The sequence below is a fragment of the Lissotriton vulgaris genome, chromosome 6 (genome assembly GCF_964263255.1).
Source record: "Lissotriton vulgaris chromosome 6, aLisVul1.2, whole genome shotgun sequence".
Classification (NCBI taxonomy): domain Eukaryota; kingdom Metazoa; phylum Chordata; class Amphibia; order Caudata; family Salamandridae; genus Lissotriton; species Lissotriton vulgaris.
The window spans coordinates 1687548996-1687575888 of record NC_141694.1 but is presented as its reverse complement, the minus strand read 5'-3'; the positions used below and the strand labels follow the sequence as shown (position 1 = coordinate 1687575888).

At 44.1% G+C, this 26893-nt stretch overlaps 1 protein-coding gene across 1 annotated transcript in view; it reads left to right on the top strand.

Annotated features, from left to right (window-relative positions):
* PTPN14 (protein tyrosine phosphatase non-receptor type 14) overlaps nucleotides 1-26893 on the top strand; it is a 496593-nt gene that overhangs the window by 195944 nt on the left and 273756 nt on the right. Inside the window, exon 3 of the mRNA XM_086927897.1 lies at nucleotides 7645-7814. Within this exon, the coding sequence (XP_086784023.1) occupies nucleotides 7645-7814 (170 nt within the window). The remainder of the gene's footprint in view (nucleotides 1-7644; nucleotides 7815-26893) is intronic.

The following is a 26893-nucleotide window of genomic DNA, read 5'->3' as shown; positions in this document are numbered from 1 at the left end:
TCAAGACGAGGTTGTAGAAATACATCAGAACTAATACGAAACCAAACCTACGAGCAAAGTTAACTTGATGAAGAATGAACAGAATGACAACTTCCAGAAACAGAATGCAGGCAATAATTTCTAACTTCCTAAGAACTACACTCACGTTGTATGGGTCAAGTAGCATAAGCTACGGAGCACGTTCTAAGATGCTCCTCTTCGTCTAGTGTCTCCCACTCTTCTCATAACTCAACCCCCCGGGACAATGTCCCTAATTCAAACTTCAAAATCACAAAACAGGCCCATTCAGGTCTCCTCATCGACCCGTCCCACTGGGCATCTTCTCATAGGTGAATTTCCACTCCACCTCTACTCTCCCAACTACTGGCTCGATGACCTTGCTTCCCAGGCCTGTTCCAATGGAAAAGAACACCGTCTTCAGATATCCACTTCTCATACGTTAATTGTATCCACTGTTCTCCGAGCCTAACTCCTAAAACAAAAGCGTTATTCTAACTAACAATGATGAATTCACCACCTGCAACGGAAAGTGGTGAGAAAGAACAAACTCAAGATGCACATTAATTCAAACCTACACATTAAACCCCTCTAGAGAGCGACAAGGTTAAAGTACAATTTCAGGCCCACGTACACTGGTCAACATAAGAAAATGGTATACAAGCCTCATGAGACTAAATATAAATGAGTACTTGCTGAGCATTTCTAATACACCACATTACATGAGCACGTCATATACTTAAATAACTGTAAGTGGGCATACACAATTCATTGCACATTAGGTGTTTAGCTGAGCACAACTTGTTCTATAATGCGAACATCTTTCACATTCATAAATACAACTATAACACGACACATTCATGTTATTACGGTACATTCTTAACACCATTATTTTAATAGACAAAAGAATAAATGCAGGAGCAACCTACACATGATTATAATGCACCCTACAATTAAAGAGCACGTTTACACTCTATCAGTTCTTTCCACAGAGATATGATATTTCCGCAATTGACTTCGACTACCAAGGAAAGTATAGAAATTCATTCCAAATTGAAAGGTAAAAACCAATTAAAGAAATAGCAAATACGCAAGTAACGTAAAACAGATATGTTAAATAAGCTGTCGCACTATTTTACAAATAAAATAACTTGCACTATTTTTTTTTCAGAATACATCAAAGAAAATAAGTTGCATTTTTTTTGCATTTTAAAAATGTATTTCACATAGGAGAAAAGGACAGTGTAGGTGGGATATACCACTTAAAAAAAAGTATTTATATTTTTTAATATATTTTAAATTCAATTATTGCATTATCTAAAAAGATTACCTTAATTTCCCCATTTAAATTGTATTATTTTTAATTCATATTTAGTCATAGAAAAACATGTTAATTTCATGTTGACAAGGATTTAGGTTTACATTTAATTTAATAAAATAAGGTTTTTGGTTAGGGTTGAGGATTAGTTTAAAGTTAGCATTAGAATTAAAGGTATTCTTGAGGTTAGGGTTCAGTATTAAGGTTGATGTTGTTGCTGCGGTACATGTGGAAGTAAATGGGTTGACGTAATATTTTTTTAATATTTGGCATAGGGAGTGAGGATAAGTCCAAGCACAAGTGTTTCGGCAATGGTATGCTGTGGTTGTATGTTATGATGGTAGAAGTAATGACATTGGTACAAAGACGCTGGTCCTGATGTTGGGTGTCACGGCAGTAAAAAGACTGTACCATAGATCCACATGGTTTCCGCCAGTGGATGCACATATGACTGAAACCGAAACAGAGAGAGCAAAACGCTCTGAGTGACCCTGAGACAAACAGATCTGATTATATTTGAGCCCGTCTGGAGTACTGTAAGGATCTTGATTGATCCTGTAAGGACATCACCTGCACCAATAGTGGTGTTCCTTCTTGCAAACAGCCAAAATAAAATACGAGATTGAATAAGACAAACATGTTCAGCCTGATTTGTTAAATGAAAGCAAAACACGACTGGTCCCAACTGGGACTTCCAGGGCCTGTTCTCGTTCTGCTTTTGTAGCGGAACCCTTGATCCTTCAGTGGCCACAGTTTGTAATGAGCTTCATAGAAGTTTTATGTGATGGGGAAACAAATCAAATTTCCATCAAGTGACTAAAAATTTGAGCTAAGAACTAAAAAATAAAAAGCAATAGTCTTTACCCCTTGCTCCACCCCTCGTCACTGGCTCGGCCTGAACTGTGCTTCAAAGCTGGACTTTGAACGTTGGACGTCGCAGGGACTTTTAATTATTTCTAGAAGTCTGAGGTCGGGTGGCTGGATTGGAGAGCGGCTGCTTTGTCGCAAAAGTATTTTTGTAACATTTGCGTGGGCGAAGAGGGGAATACCGATGTTGTGTTTTCAAGCGACCTCGCTCCTAGTTGAGTTTCTTAGGTGCGCATTTCCCTGCCTTGGCTTCACCTCCTGTCTAAATCTGCCTGCACATTCCTGCCCTCGGTTCTTTCTTAAACTGGCAGCAGAAACAAAACAACAGAGTGCAGCCAAAAACCCTGCCTGCCATGTTCACCTCCGGACAAGAAGCGACACGATCAAGGAAAACACGAAGCTCCACTATGAACGGAATGTGGGCGGGTTGAGCATTTGTGTGCAGACTCCTGCCTTCACAAAGAGTGTATTTTCAAAGGCAAGCGAGGAATGCTTCTTTACCTTCCTTTTAGTAAAACCACCTGGCTACTGTGTTTTGCAACCGTGTGCTGGAGAGGCGGGGGATTGGTGGATTTATCGTAGTTTTAAATCACATAAAATACAGCGCTGAAACCACTCTGGATTCATATGTCAGACTGCAGTGAACTACTCGAAGCAGAATCCAACTCAGCAAGCCAGTATCTAAAACTCTGTAATTTAGCATTCTTCGCTCATCTTTACTCACAGTGATGTTTCTGTAGTAGAATCGAACCCCAGCACTTGTTGAATGATTTAAAAACGTGCTATGATAATTTTTTCTTTACTTTCAGCTGTAATGCACAGCAGCCGCACTGCCGTACAACACGGCTAAACAAAACATTGGCATAGCCAATAGCTCTTTTATAGGCATGACCTATTGTCTTTGCCAATGCTTGTTTTGCCTGGCAGGAGGGGGCAGGGCAAGCAAGAATGTGGGAGCAGGGTGCAGGAGGGGGGTGCAAGGTAGAGGGTGTCTCTAATACACAGAAGAGTGAAACATACTGTGATATTGAAGACTAGACCCTAGGAGCTAGTCTAAACGGTTATGTGCCACTACATCTCATCGTGTTCGTGAGTCACTGCATCGTGGCACTACACCAGAAGTATTATCACTGAGAGTACCATTATATCTTTGCAAGTAAAACAAACACATATATATATATATATATATATATATATATATATATATATATATATATGTGTTTTTTTCCACTATAAAAAATCTGTTAAATTGATGTTATAGTTAGGTTTTTGGATAATGTTAAAAACAAAAAGAAACAGAAACCACTGTCCTACCCCAGTTACAATGTAGTGAACATATTATAAATTGCGCCCCATCATGCACTGCCTATGAACTCACGATACACCCACAAGAAGGAATCTCCAAGTTAAATTACATTAAAGTTTGTAAGTGCAGTGATACATGCACATGCTATGTTTAAATTCTCTGTATTCTGTGCCCTTTTTTGTTGGTGTATAGGTTTGTGCTTTTTTTGTGAATTGCACCGCATTCCTGCTATTCCAGTTGTAATCTATATATTTTTCTGGTAGAATGCCCTGCAGTCTTTTCTTACTATATTTTTGTGTTTACTAAAGAAATATACTGATGTTTACCTTGAATGTGGCGTTACAGTCTCCCTTGTCACCTTCATAATGAACCATTACACCTTGAGCCGAGGTGTGGCCTTTCCCCATCAGTACTTGAAGTGACATGTTCATCAAGCATCAAAAATGTTGTTTAGTTGCTTCATAATATAATATGCAACGTTACCGGATTATTCTACGCACATTTTCTAATATAAATTGCAGTGCGTAAACTCCTACTGGATCTATGCTATGATAGTATGAGACTTGATTTTACACTACTACTATTCATGTTCCATTATGTTTCTAGTCTAGATATGAGATTTGGGATGCCTGTGGTGTCCAGCATTCCCTGCTTCGAGTCTTTAGTAATGGCAATGGGGGATAACAGCCCTCCCACAAGGAAGGGGGTATATGCATGAGTTTGCCATTCGCCACTTCTTGGCATACACGTGCTCCCACGCATGGAGAAGTGTGGCATTATCTGACCAACTATCTCTTGCTCTTTATGGCATGTTTTTGTGGTGTATGTGTACACGATAACTGAGACCTGTCCCAAACACCTACCTGTTGAGCAATGTTGGAACGTGGGTCAACATTGCTTTGGTTCTTCTTCATCTGTTGCTACAAGTTTAATGCTATTTTCCCACTTGATGATTTCTTGCTATGAAGGCTGCCTCTATGTTGCGGCAAAGTGCCTGGAAGCATTGCCTTTCATTTGTAATTTTGTGCTGCGTTCTAATTTTTTTGTTCACAACGTAATTTTATTGTTGACAGCCAAGACAAGGTTGATGCCTCAAAGGGCACCAGCAATATGTACACATGGTTACACTTAATGATATCAACATTTTCAATGATATTATAGTATCGTCTATACAGGAAATAAGTTGCTAAATAACGTTTTAGAAAAACAAACAGTGCCACACTATATCTGCATAAGAAGTAAAGAAGTCTTCTATATGGGGGAGTCCAAGCCACCAATAGCCATAGCTAATATTTATAATGTATAAGTTCCAGTTCAGTACAATCATGTAAATTGTTCTTTGATAGTAGAAGTGGGATGAGACGGTTCCAGATATAACCCTAAATAAACTGCCAATATTTTCCAAATTTTAAAATGCTTCTCAGGGCATCCTCTCACCTCAAAGACTGGGATTTCCATTACGGCCCTTCTTCCACACCACCACCAACGGCGGGGATTCATCCTTCCATGCCCTGGCGAGATCTCTCTTTGCCAAAGTGAGGCCAAGAAACAGTAAACTGCACTCTATTTTGATATTTCTAAATCTCTCCCACCTATTGGCTGTATTAGTTGCGTGTAACTCCCCTGTACCGTTTTGACGGCCTGTTACTGATATTGTTGCAGAGCGGGTTGGGAGATCCACGATCACGGACTGCTAGAATGACTCAACCACCGGCGCAAAAATACAGAACATAGAGCAGCGTAAACAGTAGTGGTAATTCTGCTGCCTATCTGTGGCCTGTGGAAAAGTGTGTGGGGTAGGCTGCTTGTATAACCTCTGTGGAACTTTGGCTAGTTACAACTATGCCACATAAAAAGGGTTCCTTAAAGGATAGTGGCCTGTGATAATAATTATCGATTGTTTGTAGGATATTGCATATTGTTTACATGGTCTTTTAATACATAGGGAGCATTTCATTCTCTGCTTTTTGCAAGGGACACAGTCAAGAATGGAATAGTCATTGCTTCTGGGATTTGTCCTGTAGTGCCCATGAGTGCTGTAAGCTCTGTCTTCATCAGCTTGGGCAGCCTCCTTATGTATAACTTTCTCTCTTGTTACACATTCTGGGATAGGACATTGATTGGCTGCCTTTTAATGCAGGAGTGTTGTGTAAATTCTGCAAAATATTTAGTGGCTATAGTAAGTTGTTATAAAATCACAGTGTTTGCCCACATTTTCTTCAACTATAGATCCAGCCGGTATTAAGGCATCGTTGTTTTCTCACTGACAGATATTCTTGTTGATTTTTGCAACTTCTGGTGTAGAAGCTGATAGATTTACGATGTGTTTGTTTAAGTCTGTCAGATTAGTTATTACTGATGGACTTTGGAATACTTCCATTTTGTGGACTTAATGCAATTCTCAAGAGCTTGAACTTATTTAAATGGTAAACTTTTGGCACTCCAGTCTTCTGCTGCATTATTTGTCAATACAAGGGGCAAGCCTTTGCATCTTAACTACCTGCATTAGCTTCACACAATTGTCCAAAATTTGAACTGTCGTTCAGAAGGTACTGTTGCAATGGTACTTAGTATTGAATCATTTAGAGTGACGGACACCCTTGCGTTGGCAGTCCCCTGTGGCAGATATACATTATTTAATGACCGCTATTTATTGGCGATGATTACAGCCACAAGAAAAGGTCTGCTTTTCATTAAGCGCTCTCATTCAAAGGTATGTTATAGCTACACAATAAAAATTACATCTTTACAAATTTGAATCATGATCTCATCCCTTAACCCCTTCCATGCTGGTGACGAACCCCAGCCGTCATGCACTACGGTGCTCGTGTGCTGATGACGGCTGGGGTTCGTCATGGCCCGCCCGTGTTCGGCCGGCGGCCGCACACGGGAAAAAAAGCGGCCGCATCGAAGGGGTTAATTCACGTTTGAGCGTGCTAGATGAAGCCTCTGAGCTCCCATAATTTCTTCACATTGAAAATTTTTTTTTTTCTCATGGGGACCTGGTTTGTAATCTTTGCTCGGGCAATTCACTTCAAATTGTGTGATTCTAGTCAGATCACTTACTCATCCTATGCCTGAAATTGTAATTGTGCGTGTAGTGTAATAAACATGTGAAACTTAATGTTATTGCGATGTGTAACCCCCAAATTAATGTACAACACTTTGTAGTTACTCAGCTTGGTTTGCTTGTTTGATATATGAATAGATTTATATAAATATTTCTAATATATCAATGATAACACTTCAGTTTGCATTATTCAGATCATTGTATTGTGAAACTGCATTGATAGTGGTCATGGATGACCTGTTCCTGCTAATTGATGCAAAAGGCTGTGCTCTGATGGTTCTGCAAGATTCAGCAGAGTTTTGCGGTCTGTGTCACAAAATATTAATTCACCGTCTGCAATTGATAGACATTTACTCCTTGTCTTTTTTGTTCAGTTCTTTCCTCTTGTATCAGTCCCACCTTCTGTCATTCTCTCTCACACCCTAGTATTAACATTCACCTCCAAACACTATTTGTTGCCTTCAAGTCCTCCCAATTGGGAGTAAATATATATTTGCAGATGGTGACATTAGCATGTCGCCGAAAAAACTTTCATTAGTGTTTAAGACTCCACTGCATACAGGGCTGAATGAATGACAACATGCTTGGTTGAAAATAAATTCACTGTAAAATGTTGGAGTACCAATATGTTGCATTAGATTAGGAGGAGGGGAAAAGGGTTGAAGATTGAATGGTAATGGAAAATGATGGAGAGTGTTCTTTTAGATGGGGAGACAACTGGCAAGAGGCGGCAGTCTAATTGTTTGTGAAAGAAGAATGCTTCTAAATTGAGTTTTAGGTGGGAAAATGAATCGTATCCAAGTGTCTGATCTGAGAAGGACTTTACTTATGGGCCAAGAACATAGGATTCTAAAGTGAGATGTGATGCTGCAGATTTATATGGTAATCTGCTTTCTTAAATAAAATCACAATAATTTTGGAATGACCTTTACAGATGATATGAAAGGGGGAAGGGTTTGTTGCCTTGCCTGTAGCGTGAGGACCTTTTGATGTTTACATTTTGGCTTCCTTATGATTGTTTTTCTGTGTATTCTTTGATATAATGGAATAAACTGTTGACCACTATTTTCCCATTTTCTTCTCTAGACACTTTACTTTGGCCTCTGGTTCTTCAGCAAGACTCACCATCAGCGATGGGTAGATCTGCAAAAACCTCTGAAGAAGCAGCTCGACAAATTTGCCAGCGAATACTTGCTTTTTTTTGGTGTCATGTTCTATGTGCCCAATGTTTCCCACCTGCAACAAGAGAGTACCAGGTGTGTATACACATGTTTGACTCTGCTAAGAAAAGTAATTCACATTGAGTGTTCAGTTCAGTTCAAACATAAAGTTTATTTAAACCATTTAGTCTTTAAACTACAACTCATACAATAACTTTTAAAAGAGTTTACACATTAAAACAACTTATTCTCAACAATAAAAACAACATATGATACTTAAAACTTAATTCCTAAATTTTTTTAAAACAGTAGTATTTCATTTTAGATTGCGATACCCTTTTTTGCACTTAAGCCTCTAATGAATTAGGGACCTCATATACACCCTGCGTATATTTCCCAATGGCTATCGCAGTATCTAATTTTTTCCTATTAACAAGAAGCTCCCATGCTTGCAAGCTCGCCTTTACATCATACTTTAAAAAAATTGGGTGAAGAAATGAATTACGTCAATTTAAACATTTTCGACAATCCAATAAAATGTGTAAAATGTTACATTTCGTTCCCATCTTACACATGCACTTACCATCAGGTTGCATTAGGCCTGATTTTATTGCACTATTTGTTACAGTCGGATTTATTCCAATTCTTATCCTTAAAACTTCCATTCTTAACCATCGATTTGGTAATAGATCAAGGTAGGTATAACTTATATCTTTCTCACAGCTTTTACTCCTAAATTTTACAGAATCTTTCTTACTCAAATACTCCCGGTCTGTTTCTCTTGACAATTCTTTTCCCTGCATTTTGAATACACTCTTTGTTACAATGATTTGTAATGTCTTCAGATCTATTTACACCTTCAGGTGGTCACAGATGGCCTGAAGTTTGCTTCTTATGGCTTTAGCCCATTTTAGCTCACTAACTTGGATCTCTTTCATACACCATTGAGATAGATTTATGACCTCCTCACGACCCAAGCGATTCCAAAATCTGAGTAGACTTTGTTGCATCTGTATATTCCAAGCTATCAGCCCTGATTCCAGTCTAATAGCTTGGATCATTGCCGAGCTTGGCAGGGACAATAAAGATTTTAGGCATTTCCCTTCCTCTTAATCCCAGGATCTTTTGCCCTCGATACAGAAGATTTCTGAACCATATTGGAATTGAGGGGGAATCATTGCTTTATAGGCCGTCCATAGGGGTTAATGGGACATATCACCATAACTATGATTACATCTTTTCAGCCCGCATACTGCCAGCTATGCTTTTATTTTCTGTGCCTCAAGGTGCATATACCCCACTTCTTAAAATTTGTAATCCATATTCCAAGGTATTTTAGTTCATTTACAATATCTAGTTTAGTTTGGCCCAGATACCAATTGCACTTCGTATTCCTCTTCCCGAAGCACAACATTTTTGTTTTGTCCATGTTTACTGTTAGTCGTTTTGCAGTACAATATACGCTGAAAATATTCAGCTTTCTTCGTAGACCTACCTCAGTTTGGTCCAATATTACTAGATCGTCGACATACAGCAAACAGGACAGATGCCTTCCGTTTACATTTGGGCTTGCGCCTCTAGCAGAACTCAGAGTAATGGGCAAATCTGCTAGGAATATAGCAAACAGGAGAGGAGCCAAAACACAACCTTGCCCGAGTCCATTATTTATTGCTATTTCTGGTGTTAGGCCGCCAGATGTATCTTTAATTACTTGTGCCTAATTATGACTTTGTAGCTCCTGGAAAACCATCAAGAGATCTGGTGGAACCTCATAGTTTCTCATGGACTCCCACAAACACTCCCTATCCACCAAGTCAAACGCTGCGCGAAAGTCCACGAAACAGCAATATAACTTGCCCTGCAGCTCCATGGACTTCCGCGCCAGAGCCCACAAGGCAAAGCAGTGGTCAATAGTAGAGTGACCTTCCTTAAAGCCTCCATGTTCTATTGGGACTATCGACCCCCACTCTACCCACTCCTTTAATCTACCAAGGATTATTTTTGAGAATACCTTTTCTCCAATGTCCAATAAGTTAATTACCCTGTAGTTCATTGGATCCTTCCTATCACCCTTTTTGTGTAGTGGTCTAATTATTGACCCTCTCCAGGTTTTAGGGATACAACCTGAGTCTAAAATGGCCATAAACCAATGGGATAGGAATTCTGCCCACCAATCTATTTGAGTTTGAATTATTATGGTTGGGAGATTATCAGGTCCAGCTGCACGAGATAAATTCAGCGTCTTGATTGTTTCTTTTACTTTCTCTATATTAAAAGCTGGTTTTAACTCCGCTACAGATACTGTCCAAATGGATTTTTCCTTATTTATTTCCAAATTCCTATTTGCTTTGTATAAATTTCCTAGGTAATTTACCCATGCTGCCTCTTCCACCACACAGCTCATATTTCCCGGAGTCTTTCCTGCGGCGTCCTGTATCAACCTCCAGAAACCTTTTATATTTTTAGTTTCTATTGTTTCTAGTAGGTTTTCCCAACATTTTCCCCTAAAGATCCTTTTCTGCTTTTTTACTAAGGATTTGTATTCTTTCTTCAAGTTAAGCAGGATCTCTAAATTCCCAACTTCATAGCATTTTCTCTGACACCGCTCTATTTTCCGAATGGCCATTTTTAGGTCGAGCAATTTATTGCTCTGAACCTATTACATGTGACCAAACTCTGCTGAACAAGCGGATTTCTCACAATGCATGTTGTGTACTGGAGCGTGAAGGAAGCTTCCCCAGGCGCACGCTTGGCCTCACTCACACCCCATATGCCTGCTCCCCCTCCCCTCGCATCAGACTCCCCCGCCGCTCGCCATATGCTCGTTCCCTCCCACTGGCAGCCTGCGGCCACTGACAACAGTAAAGGCTTTGATCTATATCACACCCCTCTCCCACTCCCTCCTCCCACTTGTTTACCCTGTTCCCCAATCCGGTCACTTTTGGCAGAGGGAGTCTCCGAGGCACACACAAATAAAGTGGAATGCCCAGTAACACTCATTTTAATCGAGTGGCAAATCTGGGCTTAGTACAGATGTGTCCGCAGCGGACAACGTACTCACTGCAGTCCCTCGCTGCTCAAGTGAACAGTGAAGCGCTATTTTTTTATTCGAGTGCACTTATATCAGTTCTTCCCTTCCACCACTTGTCTACTCGTAACAAGTGCATCGTTTTACCGGTTTGTGGTTGCACTCCAGATAAACAACATTCCGTTTCATACAGCGCTTCAATACCGTTCTGTTTCAGACAGCGCTTTAATACCGTTGTTAACTCTGTTCCCCAATCCGGTCACTTTTGGCAGAGGGAGTCTCCGAGGCACACACAAATAAAGTGGAATGCCCAGTAACACTCATTTTAATCGAGTGGCAAATCTGGGCTTAGTACAGATGTGTCCGCAGCGGCCAACGTACTCACTGCAGTGCCTCGCTTCTCAAGTGAACAGTGAAGCGCTATTTTTTTAGGTCTCGCTGAGCCGCACGCACCACCCCACACACAACGCCACACACCCACACACACACACACACACATCCAAACCCCCACCCCCACACACACAAACCCACCACACATAACCCCCCACACACAACCCCACACCCCATCCCACACACACACAGACAACCCCCACACACACAACCCCCACACACACAACCCCCACACACAACCCCCCCACACAACGCCTCACACACACCACCCCACACAACCCCCCCACACACCACCCCACACAACCCCCCCACACACCCCACCCCACCCACACAATCCCTCACACACACAACCCCACACACTCAACCCCTCACACAAACAACCCCACACACACAACCCCAAACACACACAACCCCCCACACACAACCCCCCCACACACAACCCCCCACACACAACCCCCCACACACACAACCCCCCCACACACAACCCCCCACACACACAACCCCCCACACACACAACCCCCCACACACACAACCCCCCACACACACAACCCCCCACACACACAACCCCCCCCACACACACACACCACACACACACACACACCACACACAACCCCACACACAACCCACACACACACAACCCACACACACAACCCACACACACAACCCACACACACACACAACCCACACACACAACCCACACACACACAAAACCCACACACACAACCCCCCCACACAACCCCCCCACACACAACCCCCCCACACACAACCCCCCCACACACAACCCCGCACACACACAACCCCGCACACACACAACCCCCCCACACAACCCCCCACACACCCAACCCCCCACACCCAACCCCCCACAAAACGACCCCCCACACACAACCCCCCACACACAACCCCCCACACACAACCCCCCCACACACAACCCCCCACACACAACCCCCCACACACAACCCCCCACACACAACCCCACACCCCCCACACACAACCCCCCCCCACACACACACACAACCCCCCACAAACACACAACCCCCCACACACAACCCCCCACACACAACCCCCACACACAACCCCCCCCCACACACACACACACACACCCACACACACACCCACCCCCACACATACACCCCCCCCACAGACACACCCAATCCCACCCCCCCACCCACACACAACCCCACCCACACACAAACCCACACATGCAACCCTACATGCACCCCTCCACACAACCCCACACACACACACAACCCCACGCACACACACAACCCCACGCACACACAACCCCACGCACACACACAACCCCACGCACACACACAACCCCACGCACACACACAACTCCACAGACACACACACAACTCCACAGACACACACAACTCCACAGACACACACAACCCCACAGACACACACAACCCCCAACACACACAACCCCCAACACACAACCCCACACACATACAACCCCACCCCCCCACACACAACACCCACACACACAACACCCACACACACACAACACCCACACACACACAACACCCACACACACACAACACCCACACACACACAACACCCACACACCCACAACACCCACACACACACAACACCCACACACACACAACACCCACACACACACAACACCCACACACACACAACACCCACACACACACAACACCCACACACACACAACACCCACACACACACAACACCCACACACACACAACACCCACACACAACTACACACACACACACAACTACACACACACACAACTACACACACACACAACTACACACACACACAACCACACTCAGCCACACTCAACCCCACAACCACACACACAACCCCACACACAACCCCACACACAACCCCACACACAACCCCACACACAACCCCACACACAACCCCAAACACAACTAAACACAACCCCACACACAACCCCACACACAACTACACACAACCACACACAAAACAAATCTATCTCTCTATCGCCCTCACTCTATCTATCGCCCTCACTCTATCTATCACCTCTCTCTATCTATCTGTCTATCGCCCTCACTCTATCTGTCTATCTATTGCACTCACTCTATCGCCATTACTCTATCTATCTATCGCCCTCACTACATCTATCTGTCTATCTATCAACCTCTATCTATCTATCTATCTATCTATCTATCTATCTATCTATCTATCACCCTCACTCTATCTCCCTCTATTTATCTATCGCCCTCACTCTATCTCCCTCACTCTATCTCCCTCTATTTATCTATCGCCCTCACTCTATTTATCTATCGCCCTCACTCTATCTATCGCCCTCACTCTATCTATCGCCCTCACTCTATCTATCGCCCTCACTCTATCTATCGCCCTCACTCTATCTATCGCCCTCACTCTATCTATCGCCCTCACTCTATCTATCGCCCTCACTCTATCTATCGCCCTCACTCACTCTATCGCCCTCACTCTATCGCCCTCACTCTATCGCCCTCACTCTATCGCCCTCACTCTATCGCCCTCACTCTATCGCCCTCACTCTATCGCCCTCACTCTATCGCCCTCACTCTATCGCCCTCACTCTATCGCCCTCACTCTATCGCCCTCACTCTATCGCCCTCACTCTATCGCCCTCACTCTATCGCCCTCACTCTATCGCCCTCACTCTATCGCCCTCACTCTATCGCCCTCACTCTATCGCCCTCACTCTATCGCCCTCACTCTATCGCCCTCACTCTATCGCCCTCACTCTATCGCCCTCACTCTATCGCCCTCACTCTATCGCCCTCACTCTATCGCCCTCACTCTATCGCCCTCACTCTATCGCCCTCACTCTATCGCCCTCACTCTATCGCCCTCACTCTATCGCCCTCACTCTATCGCCCTCACTCTATCGCCCTCACTCTATCGCCCTCACTCTATCGCCCTCACTCTATCGCCCTCACTCTATCGCCCTCACTCTATCGCCCTCACTCTATCGCCCTCACTCTATCGCCCTCACTCTATCGCCCTCACTCTATCGCCCTCACTCTATCGCCCTCACTCTATCGCCCTCACTCTATCGCCCTCACTCTATCGCCCTCACTCTATCGCCCTCACTCTATCGCCCTCACTCTATCGCCCTCACTCTATCGCCCTCACTCTATCGCCCTCACTCTATCGCCCTCACTCTATCGCCCTCACTCTATCGCCCTCACTCTATCGCCCTCACTCTATCGCCCTCACTCTATCGCCCTCACTCTATCGCCCTCACTCTATCGCCCTCACTCTATCGCCCTCACTCTATCGCCCTCACTCTATCGCCCTCACTCTATCGCCCTCACTCTATCGCCCTCACTCTATCGCCCTCACTCTATCGCCCTCACTCTATCGCCCTCACTCTATCGCCCTCACTCTATCGCCCTCACTCTATCGCCCTCACTCTATCGCCCTCACTCGATCGCCCTCACTCGATCGCCCTCACTCGATCGCCCTCACTCGATCGCCCTCACTCGATCGCCCTCACTCTATCTATCGATCGCCCTCACTCTATCTATCGATCGCCCTCACTCTATCTATCGATCGCCCTCACTCTATCTATCGATCGCCCTCACTCTATCTATCGATCGCCCTCACTCTATCTATCGATCGCCCTCACTCTATCTATCGATCGCCCTCACTCTATCTATCGATCGCCCTCACTCTATCTATCGCCCTCACTCTATCTATCGCCCTCACTCTCTCTATCTATCGCACTCACTCTATCACACTCACTCTATTGCATCACCACAGCATCACTCAGCACCACCACAGCATCAATCTTTGCAACCATTCAACAACAACTGGTTCAAATATGTTCTCTCGATGTCTCAAACTTTATTACAAATGTCACAAAGAGATGTTAATATTTCACTTCTGTTCTTGGATTTTCGTCACAATAAAATACACTTAACACAATCTTCAGAAAGGTTATTTACAAAAGTTTAGGCTATTGCTATTATAAATTACAATAACATTTATTTAAGTATTCATTATTTAAAAAAATTAAAAGCCATTGTTATTTGTAATAGCAATACATCTAAGTCACGTAAATACAGCACACATTGCATTACAAATGCTATAGGTGTCACATTTGCGAAAGTTATAACTATTGGCATTGTAAATGGCAAAGCTATTAATTTAGCTGTTTTCAAAACCAACACAGAAATAAAAAAAATTTCATTTACAATACCAATAGCTCAAAATTTCCTAATGCGAGACCTATTGCATTGCAAATGCTTGTTTTATTCCTACATGCAAGATTAAACCACCTTGGTTGCATTCCTTGGCTATGTTGTATTTTTTACATTACCCTGTTTCTTATTGTTTAAATGCACTCTGAGGCATTGCACAGCCTGTACTATTTTATCCACGTACCATTCTACCTGCTGCCCTTCGACACTGTCTTTTGTTAAGTTTTGTTGAAAGTTTACTAATTTCTTCACATATTCTTCCGTCAATTTTGTAGTAAGACGCTTGGGATATTCCACATTTTTGGGGATCACTCTCTCTCATGGCCTTATGGCTCCCCTTAAATATTTGCAATATAAAGCATTATGGTCACTATCCTTGCGCTTGATTATCCAGAACTTTTTTACCATTTCATAGTTCCAGGCCTGGCCAAAAATATAATCTATGGGACACTGTTGACCACCTACTCTAAAAGTCTGTGTGGCTGGGCGGTCTGGGTCCAATCTACCATTGAAGCATATTAATCCCGTAGATCCCAGAAACTTCCCTAATGCTTCATTCTGATTAGTAGTTACACACATGGGAAATTTTGCTGACCCTGTACTATAAGAGCTCATGATTTCCTCAAACCAGTAAACAATCTTTTCATAATTTAGTTTGGGATTAAAATCTCCCATTATCACCATTACATCTGTTCCATAGATTTTGTTTAAATTAATTATATCCTTTTTAAAGAGCCCCATTTCTGTATCATATTCTTTTTGAGAACTCCATTGATATATACATTTATGATGATCAGGTTCACCTCCTTCCCTTCAATGTCCGAAGGATACCTTACAAACCAGCACCCATTTAATTAATGTGCTAATTAACTTAGCCTATTTCACCAGTCTGGTTGAGATGAGTCATAATCCCACCCGACGAGCGTCCAAATCTTTTTATTTTGCTGGTTTATGGATTTGAACAAACCCTTCAACTACTTGGGTGTTGCCTCCTGCAAACAAATAATATCACCATACTTTGCGACGTGATTTAAACTGTCCACCGTAGTTTGTCCTCCCAACCCGTTTATGTTCCATGATATTATTCTCAGGCTATGCAGCAACTCTGTGTCCTAATCGATTTCACTAAGGCACCTTGAATCATTCAGGCTCCATATAGAAGTACTTAGAATACTATTATCCGAGCCCCAATTGCCACAGTTTTTATTAGACTCCCGATTTTCTACTGCTAAGGTAATATTTTCCTTCTGACCTCGCCCGCCTGCTACTAACTTCTCCTGCCTTACTCCCAACAATGCATGGAATCTCAGGAAGTCTCCCTCTCGCTGTTTCCCCTTTTCTATTTCTACATCCGGGATTATCTTTATACCCTCTTTTAAGATCTCTTCCTCGGCTTTCTGAATAGCTGCCTTAACCAGACCTGAGTAGACTTGGACTTTTGTGTATTCTACGTCTTTATTATTACTACTGAACCCTACCTGTCTCAGGTCTTTTGTACCAATTTCTTTTAAACTTGGACATTTTGCAAAGGAAAATAAGAGTTGGGAGAGATTTAAAGGGACAATCTTCCTTTGTTTTTTCCTCCCCTTCTCTTGATCAGCGGGTTTTAAATAAATCCACATTTTGTTTTTATTATTCTTATCTGAGGAAATGTTTGTGTCCCAATCCCACACTGGTATGTTGGTTCTACTTGCTGAGTTTCTAGGGGATTCTTTCCTACCTAGCTTATTTCCATTATTTTTAAGCTCTTATCCTCTCTACAGGATTTACGGGTGCATGTACGCGGAACCATTTTCCCTTCCCCTCCTACAGACCCAAGTTGTCTATTTGGCTTCTTTCCCTTTTATTATTTAGCAGCGTTCTATTTTCATAGGTTTGTTCCCTGGTCTGCAGTTCCTTACCCTTCTCTTTAGTTGGTGCCTTCTTTCTTCCATGTGTATGAGAAGGTCGTTTGTGAGAGTATTTAAGGGACAGGCGTTTTGGCCAAGAGAGATTTCCCCACCTCTTTACCAACATTGGCCTTCTGGAAATATACACATCCGGCTGAGCTCTACCCTCTACAATTGCCCCTGTGTTCCCTCCAGTGCTGCCTTCTTTTAAGGGGTCGGGTACTGGTCTAACCATTGTTGGCATCTGCCCCCTTATGCCCTGTAGCTCTTCAATCATTCTTTTAAACTGTATTTCATGGTTATTTTACAGGGTATTATTTAATATAGAGACTTCTAGCAGCCCTTGTAACATTTTTTGCAACATTAACATAATGCCCACCATAGAGGCAGAGGATGAAGTCGTAATATCTAGGCCCAGCATACCATTCCTTAGCATTTCATTTACAGAGTCTACAAGCTTGGAGCTTTGATTCACCACATGGCCTGTACTTCTTTCAAACGCAGTTCTTGTAGCAGAGTTTGCCAATTCAATTCCGGCCCCTATATCTTTAGACCTATTCTCTAACGATATCTCATTCTCAGCCCCCAACGAGGAAAAAATCTGAGGTGAAGATGACAGTCTTGGCTCCAGGGGAGGGTAAATTTGACTTAAATCACTCTGTATGAGGGAGGAATCCGCAATCTCCATTATTGCCTCTACACAACGTTAGGATGCCTGGCCTCCACCTTGGGGGTGCCCAGGAGTGGACGCCAGGATGGGTTCCACAGCGGTATTCGTACAAGCGCCTTGAGACCCTTGCGGGTGAGTAGTGCGCTATACAAGTATCAATTTACATTTCCTTGAAACCTCCTTGCTACTTGCTAGGCCTTGACCTTTTCCCGGTGTGAGTGTCCTCTTAACGTGCTTCCCCACAAAGTCCTTTATAGATTTGGACACTAAACTGCTTTCCTTCCCACATCCTTTTGTTTTATCAACTATGGCGTGTTTCTTTGTAATTTTCCTCCCCCTCTTTAATCATTTTCCTCTGGGTTTTTCACGGCACCCCTTCTAGCCCTTCTTCAACTGTCGATACCTCAAGTTCATCAGTTTGTACTGCTAAGTCTTTACATGTTTTTCTTGTCTTTACCTTCCTTGGCGCCATTCCAATTAGATCCTCTTTGTATATCCTATGTTAATTATAAGTTTAAAGGATCCGTCAAATTCGTAGGATTTGCCAACAAAATCAAATTGAGCTTTCAAGCGGTTGGCTCTACCTCCTTACACCATACAATTTCTCAGTTCTTCAGTCCCTAGTCCCTAGTCAGACGTCAGTTTAGACCCTTAGTACACGCTTCCTCTTGTTCTGCCTGAGCTTTCTATGCTCCAGCCAGGTCTAGAATTTGAATATAACCATTTTAACACTTTAAAAAACACTTACATCACTTACCTCCCCTGTGTCCTGACTCGCTGACCGTGGATTTTCTTTCTTGCACTGGCTTTCCGTAGCCTAAATATTTCTATATGTTTCTATATGCTAGTGAAGGTCTTATTCGACAGCTGTTCAGACCTCACTAGCTCCCCTTGTGCAGACGTTTTCTCTGGAGTAGGTCACTTTTCCAGTTTTCCCGGTGCTGCCATCACTGCCACCGCTACTGCATACCAGGGCCCTCAGCACCCTCCTCAGGATCCGCCAAACAGTGCCTTCAGGGCATATACAGCCAAGGGGCACACACAGCCTAGAGCACCCGGCTGGGGGCAAACACTCCGGGTGCTCCTTCCCTGTACCAGCGTTTCCAGCCGATACTTACGTGGTCCCCAGAGTGTGCCTCAGTCTTTTCCACTTTTCCTACCCTTAAGATGAATACAGATGAATACAGATGAATACAGATGAATACAGATGAATACAGATGAATACAGATGAATACAGATGAATACAGATGAATACAGATGAATACAGATGAATACAGATGAATACAGATGAATACCGATGAATGGAATTAGCTGTATCTTTTACGGAGTAACTGCGAAGCACCAGTCACCCGTGCTAGCGTCCGTCTCCTCCTCCTTCGTCGTCGTTGTTACATCGCGTAACGTTGCGTTGCCACGTCAGCCACAGCCACACAGACATTGAGTGACCACTGTGGTGATTTTTATCATAACGAGATTCAGAATAAGATTGATTTTAAGATGGCGGTTGAAATTTATCACAAAACTGTTGTAATAGTTCGCAGTCTGTCTGCACATTGGATCAGCATGTGTTTTTACGGTTGTGGTAAAATATATTAACAATTCAAGCTTCTCATCATGGTACAGTTACCAAACCAGTCTTCATACCTATCCTACCTATTTTTGACACTCAACGGTTGTACTCACCTCACCATTATGGGTGAATACCAGGATTGAGCGAATCCCTTCAGAATATCCTCTGTCCCCATTACTAGTGGTGCACATTCCCTCACTCTCCCTTTTTCCCTCCTCTCTCCTCCCTCAACACTTTGAACACTGTGTTGTCCATGAGTATCCATGAGAGTGATACTTAAGATTATATGACTGTATAATGTAGCTACCAACGCTATGCTTCAAATTTCATACTCTGTTTCACATATTGATACTGTAATGGCCTCTGCTACTGTGGCTTGATCCTTATGACAGTCGGACAATTTCCGGCGGACTATGTTTTTAATAGGAAAATCGACAATAGGTCCACCAAGCTTTCTGATATCATAAATATTATTAAAGAAATATATATGATACTGCATGTATCTTAAGATTCCAACCACAGTCTTTCAGGGAAGATAATGAAATATACTGGTTTCTGATGCAGCATTTCTTGAACATAATGGATCAGTTCAAAGTTCAGGCCCTGGATTTTAATGCAGACTTATGTGCTTATGCATTTATGCTGTCAAAGATCAATCTTCATCAGGTAGCATAGTCTAAGTCAGGGGTCTCCAAACCGGTCCTGGAGGGCCGGATCCATGCCAGATTTTTGGGATATCCCCATTGAGATACATGTAGCAATTTTAAAAATCTGGCATGGATCCGGCCCTCCAGGACCGGCTTGGAGACCCCTGGTCTAAGTTATTAGTAGTGGGGTCGTTTTGAAATTAATTTCCCCCTTTGAATGCATAGTCTTAGTTTCGATAATAAGCCAGTTACAGGGCTGTGGATAGTGCAATGTAAAGGGCTTTGAAGTCAAGTCAAGTCAAGTCAAGTCATAACATTTATATAGCGCACTACATACCCAGAGGGTTTCAAGGCGCTTAGGAAGGGGAGGAGGATTATTTGTCAAATATCCACGTTTTAAGCTGCTTTCTGAAGGCTAGGTGATTCTGGTTGAGGCGAAGGTAAGCGGGGAGTGAGTTCCATGTTTTGGCAGCCAGGTATGAGAAGGATCTGCCTCCCATGGTGGTCTTGTTGATGCGAGGTACAGTGGCGAAGGCTTGGCTGGAGGAGCGAAGTTGGCGGGAGGGGGTGTAGAAGGACAGTCGGGAGTTGAGGCAATCTGGTCCGATGTCGTAGAGTGATTTGTGTGCGTGGGTAAGTAGTCGGAAAGTAATCCTCTTATTAACGGGTAGCCAGTGGAGGTCTTTAAGGTGGCCAGAGATGTGTTCGTTGCGTGGGATGTCTAATATGAGCCTGGCTGAGGCGTTTTGGATTCGTTGTAGTTTCTTCTGGAGTTTAGCGGTGGTACCTGCGTAGAGGGTGTTTCCGTAGTCCAGTCGGCTCGTGACTAGAGCGTGGGTGACTGTTTTCCTTGTTTCGGTGGGGATCCAGCGAAATGTTTTTCTGAGCATGCGAAGAATGTTAAAGCAGGAGGAGGATACGGCGCTGACTTGTCTGTTCATTGAGAGTGAAGAATCCAGGATGACGCCAAGGTTCCGTGCGTGGTCTGTCGGGATGGGTGCATTTCCGAGGGCTTCCGGCCACCAGGAGTCGTCCCATGCAGAGGGGGATTTACCTAAGATGAGGACTTCTGTTTTGTCTGAGTTCAGTTTCAGACGGCTTTGTTTCATCCATTCGGCGACTTCTTTCATTCCTTCGTGTAGGTTAGTTTTGGCGGTGCTGGGGTCCTTGGTGAGAGATAGGATCAATTGAGTGTCATCCGCGTAAGAGATGATGTTGAGGTTGTGTTGGCGGGCAATGGCCGCGAGGGGGCTCATGTATACGTTGAAGAGGGTGGGACTGAGTGAGGATCCTTGTGGTACGCCGCAGATGATTTCAGAGGCCTCGGACTTGAATGGTGGGAGGCGGACTCTCTGGGTTCTTCCGGTGAGGAACGAGGTGATCCATTCCAGTGCCTTTCCTTGGATTCCGATGTTTCTGAGGCGTTGTAGAAGGGTGCTGTGGCAGACTGTGTCGAAGGCTGCAGAGAGGTCGAGGAGGATGAGGGCGACTGTGTCTCCATTGTCCAGTAGTGTTCGAATGTCGTCTGTTGCTGCGATGAGGGCGGTCTCAGTGCTGTGTTTGGCTCGGAAGCCAGATTGTGAGGGGTCGAGTGATTTGTTGGCTTCGAGGAAGGCGGCGAGCTGGTTGTTGACGGCTTTCTCGATGACTTTGGCCGGGAATGGAAGAAGCGAGATGGGGCGGTAGTTTTTGAGTTCGGTGGGGTCTGCTGTTGGTTTTTTCAGAAGGGCGGTGAGTTCAGCGTGTTTCCAGTCTTCTGGGAAGGTAGCGGAGTTGAAGGAGCAGTTGATGACGTCTCGGAGGTGCGGAGCTATGACGGAGTCTGCTTTGTTGAAGATGTGGTGAGGGCATGGGTCTGTGGGGGATCCAGAGTGGATGGAATTCATCAGGCGGATGGTGTCCTCAGTGGAGATTGGGTTCCAGGCGTTAAGGGTGTTAACGGGGGGGAGATGGTCAGCTGATGGTAGGGTGGGTTGGCTTCCGGGTTGGTTGTCAAAGCTGTTGTGGATGTCAGCAATCTTGTTGTGGAAAAAAGAGGCTAGGGAATCGCAGAGGGCTTGAGAGGGGGTGATGTTGTTGGAGTTGGCCGAGGGGTTGGAAAATTCCTTGACGATGTTGAAAAGTTCCTTGCTGTTGTGGGCGTTGTTGTCAAGTCGATCCTTGAATGCTGTTTTCTTGGCTTTTCGGATCAGTTGGTGGTGAGTACGGATGGCGCTTTTGAAGGCGTCCTTGTTGCTGGTGGATGGGTCTTTTTTCCAGGCCTTTTCAAGGGAGCGGCATAGTTTCTTGGACTTCTTGAGATCATCGTTGAACCATGAGGCCTTCTTGTTGCCAAGTTTGTGTTGACGTTTTTTCAGTGGTGCTAAGGTGTCGGCGGTGTTGGATAACCAAAGGGTGAGGTTGGAGGCGGCTTCGTTGGCGTTAGAGGAGAGGGTTGGGGAGGTTTGAAGGAGTGATGTGGAGATCTGCTCCGTGGTGATTTTGTTCCAGTTTCTTTGTAGAGTTGGTTGGAGGTGGATGATGGGTTTCGGCTTGTTGTAGGTGAAGTGAACGCAGCTGTGGTCAGTCCAGAGGAGATCCGTAGTGTGGCTGAAGGAGACATGGTTGCTGGAGGTGAAGATGGGGTCGAGTGTGTGACCTGCGATGTGGGTGGGGGAAGTGACCAGTTGTTTAAGTCCGAGGTTGGCGAGGTTGTCCAAGAGGGTGGCGGTGTTGTGGTCGTTGATCTTTTCAAGATGAAAGTTGAGGTCTCCCAGAAGGATGCAATCTGGACACTGGTGATCACTGTAATGCTTTGAGGGTAGGAGTAAAATGCTTTATGCTCTATATCATTGATGAAAAGACACCTCTGACGTTCTCTGGAGGACACCCCCTCCCCACACACACACCACACACACCACACTCGTCTCATTGTCTGCATACTGGTTTATCAACTTGACGAAAGATAGCAAGATGCTACAGAAATGATGCAGTACAATCTTTCTTACGTTGTTTTGCTGTGATTTAGAGTCTTATGAATTGGGGAAAAAAGAATGTCCTATCAATATCTATGAGTTGTTGTAAGTGTGTGTTGCAAGTCGGTTTGAATTATATATTGTTTTGTTAAAGGGAATTTTCTATGCAAATATATGTCAGAGCCTAGTGAAGTATGTGGCAAGAAAAAGCTAATTATGCAGCCTAATGAGGCAATTTTGTAATAGTATTACTTCATTATTTTGTCATTTTTTAATTTGTTAATACTGTCCAGGCATTGGTTGCACCTCATTAGTACCAGTTGAATATCTAAATATAGTAGTAAGCAACAGAAAGGTGACCAGTTGCCTTTTGCAAAGGGCCTTTCCAGTTTTTAGTAAATTTTGAAGCGTTTGAGTCCCAAACAAATTTGTTTTCATTACAATCTGCAGATTATACAGCAGATGATGGGTTATGTGGCAAATGTGGCAAATCCATAATTATTTGAAAAATGCTACAGCTGCATAATCCCAGTGGCCCTGGGCATGGCAGACCACATGCATGTGCACTTGCCACAAGAAATGTTTGTGGTAATATCAGGGAAATCAACAGTAAAAATCAGCCCACCAGACCATAAAACTGTCCCACAGACAGCCCAAAAACAGCTGAACACTGACTGTTGGGCCAGCCCTTCTGGCACCGCCAGGCTGCCCTACTGGCCAGTCTGACCCTGCCAACACAACGCAGCAGACCACACTTAAATCAGAGTGATGTCTCAACCATTAACTGCAGGCCATAAACACTTTCAGTTTCACTTGTTTGGTTTGCAAACAATTTATTTCCAAAAGGAGTAGATGATCAAAGATCTTATCTTAATAAACTGCTTTCTAAGGCGCCTCTTGTTGGACTAAAGTCATTGAAAGGCTAGACTGCAGTAGCCCTAAGGCACGGCAAACACATTGCTCAGAGCTTATGTTGGCAATGCTCTCCCATTAAGTGGCAAATAGGCAATAAACAAGTAAGGAACAAGATTCCTTTCCCATTTATTTTTGTATTTGATGTGGGTTGCATTAAAAGATGCTTCACCTGACCACATTGAATGTGGGGCGGTCACACACTGCGGATCAAAGAACTCCTTATAAAGCCCCAAACCCTTCCCTTTGCCAGGGGACTGTGAACTCTACTACTAAGAAGCTGTTGCGAGGCCTTCCTTCTGTGCTGTTAGCCCAGGATAGGAGAAGACTCATCACATGCTGTGCCTGCTCCGGCTGATCATGGTCATTCTATATAGAATGACAATGGCCAGCCAACATTTTCTGCTAGGTGGAGAGCCTGCCCAAAAACGGACAACATCTGGCCTCAGGAATTTGTCCACCGGTGAATTACCCACCTTCTAAATTCGACGCTGACAGATTAGCAGGTCAAAACCAGGACCGTCATAGGTAGTTTATTATTGCTCCAAGGGCCCTGTGAACAGTAGAGGTGTGCAGGAGATTTTTTTTGTCCCCTCCATTCCTAAATCTTAGGGGAGATAAATCTAGCACATCCCCCACACTTCTTATGCCCATGAGCTGTGGCACACAGCAGTCAGGCTTAACTCCAAGGAAAACAAGCATAAAGCAGCTATATGTACCAAAACAGTTATTAAGTAGGAAACGCAACACAATAAAACAAAAACACTCCAATTTATATAAAATAGAATATATTTTTATCTATAACCAGACACCAAAGAACAAAAGTAAGGGGAAGGGAACTGGAGTTAAGTTTTTCCAAGGTTTGCGAAAATCACTGATTTGAACTCTTCGCAGTAGTTTATGATTCTTGAACTTCAGGGTCTGAGGCAAAGTCAAAGTTTCAGGCAGACCACAATGGAAGTCCGGGTTTGATGTGGCACTGGGTTGGTCCCGGTCAAGATTTTATCTTCGTACTTAGAAACTTTCTGGGTTTTTTTTCCCATCCACAATGAGCTTGGTGGGTCCTCTGCCGTTTCAGTTAGTATTTGGAGTCTACATCGATGGATCAGCGAAGCCCTGGGGTAAAATGAATGCTTCGGTTCTCAGCTATGTAGAAGGCTCCCTACGAATCACCAAGTATAGGTACTCTATGAGCCTCAGACGCTGGACTCTGAAGCCATTATCTTTGGCTCACAAACTGCAGTCTTGTTGCAAGATGGAGTACACTTTAGCAGGAGCCAAGGGTCCAAGATCTCCGCTACACCAGTGGTGTCCAGGGCAAGTCCAGGCAAACTGGTTAGCTGGGCACATTGCCGGGACAGGATTTCTTTAGGTTTTGTGGTCCTGAAGCTTAACAGGAGGCTCATCAACTAGCCCTTGGAGTCCACTCACTGGCCCTTGGCACAAGTGGGACCAGGTTCATCCCTTCAAGTCTCTCTTCATGGGTTTAACAGTAGGAGCAGCCAATCTCTTCCTGAAGTCCTGTCTTAGCTCAGTAGGTGCAGCCTTCTTGGTTGCCACACTTTTTATGAGGACCACAGGCTCAGCAGGTGCAGTCCTTCTCTTCTTCCAGATTCTATTGGTGTACTGTGGCTAGAAGCCAGTGGTGCCACTTGAATGCTAATTTTGGGTTTATGGGTGGGGAGGACTTACTAGCCATTGTGCTGCAATTCCAAAGGGCCAACCCTACCCATTTTTACATCTTTTACTGTGGGGTAGGTAGTAAACAATCTCACAGTTCAACTATCTGCCTAAATTCAAGATGATAATTAGACACCCCTCCTGGATATCCGGATCTGCAAAGGGTTTTTTTACCTTCTAGAAGAGATGACAACCCATCCACCTAAATGGATGACTAACATAAGCAATTGGATGAAAGCCAACCGGCTGAAACTGAAAGCCGAATAGCGCAGATTCCGATTTTTGGTGCGCAAACAGTATGGTCAGACCTGTGGTGGCCAGTGTTCTGCTGCCCCTTACCTATTCCTGTACGGAGGCCAAAAATGTAGAGGTATTTTTCAACCCCTCTCGTTCATTTGATATTCCGGCAAAGAGGACTGTTAGCTCCTGCTTTTACATTATCAAATTTTAAAGAAAGATTTTCCCTTATTCCAGCCAAGCTCAGAGTTGCAGTGGTCATTGTGCTGGTCACATTTTGCCTTGATTACTGCAATGCTCTATACCTACACATTAATAAAACCACTCTCAATAGACTACAGACTATTCAGAATGCGGCTACCCACCTTATCCCGAATGTCCCTAAACGTCTATCTGTCAGAGATGGCATCTGCTCCCTACACTGGTTGTTGGTCAGGAACTGGGTGACTTTCAAAGCACTCTGTCTAGTTCACACTGCCCGCCACTTCCAGGGTCCATTGCACTTGAGAACAGCCTTCCATTGGTATATCCCCAATAGGAAGATGATGTCTGCCTCTCTTAGGAAGATGAAATACTAATATTTTGCAAAGCTAGGTGGGGGAGGGGACAGTCCTTTACGGTTGCTGCGGCCAGGTTGTGGAACACCCTTCCCACTTATATTGTTGGTCTTTCCTCAAATGCTGCCTTTTGCAAACTCTTGAAAACCTGGCTTTTCTTCCGTCCGGATGACTAGGGCTGGTCATTTCTGTGAAGTTGCTCTTGGTTAGTGCCTAGACATCCTTGGCTAGAATGCGCTCTAAAAATCTCTAAAATACAAATACAAAGGAGTGGGCAGGCTGAGATGTGACTCAATTTTGCCTCTCGGAGGCGGTAGGCCCTTTCAAGTTGAGCTAACTGCTGCAACTGCACTAGGGCCATCTTGGCAGGAGGTCACACCTCCTTCCTCAGGTAAACAGACCCTTGTTCCCATTCCGGGGAGCACATCACACCTCTCAGCAGGCGGGAAG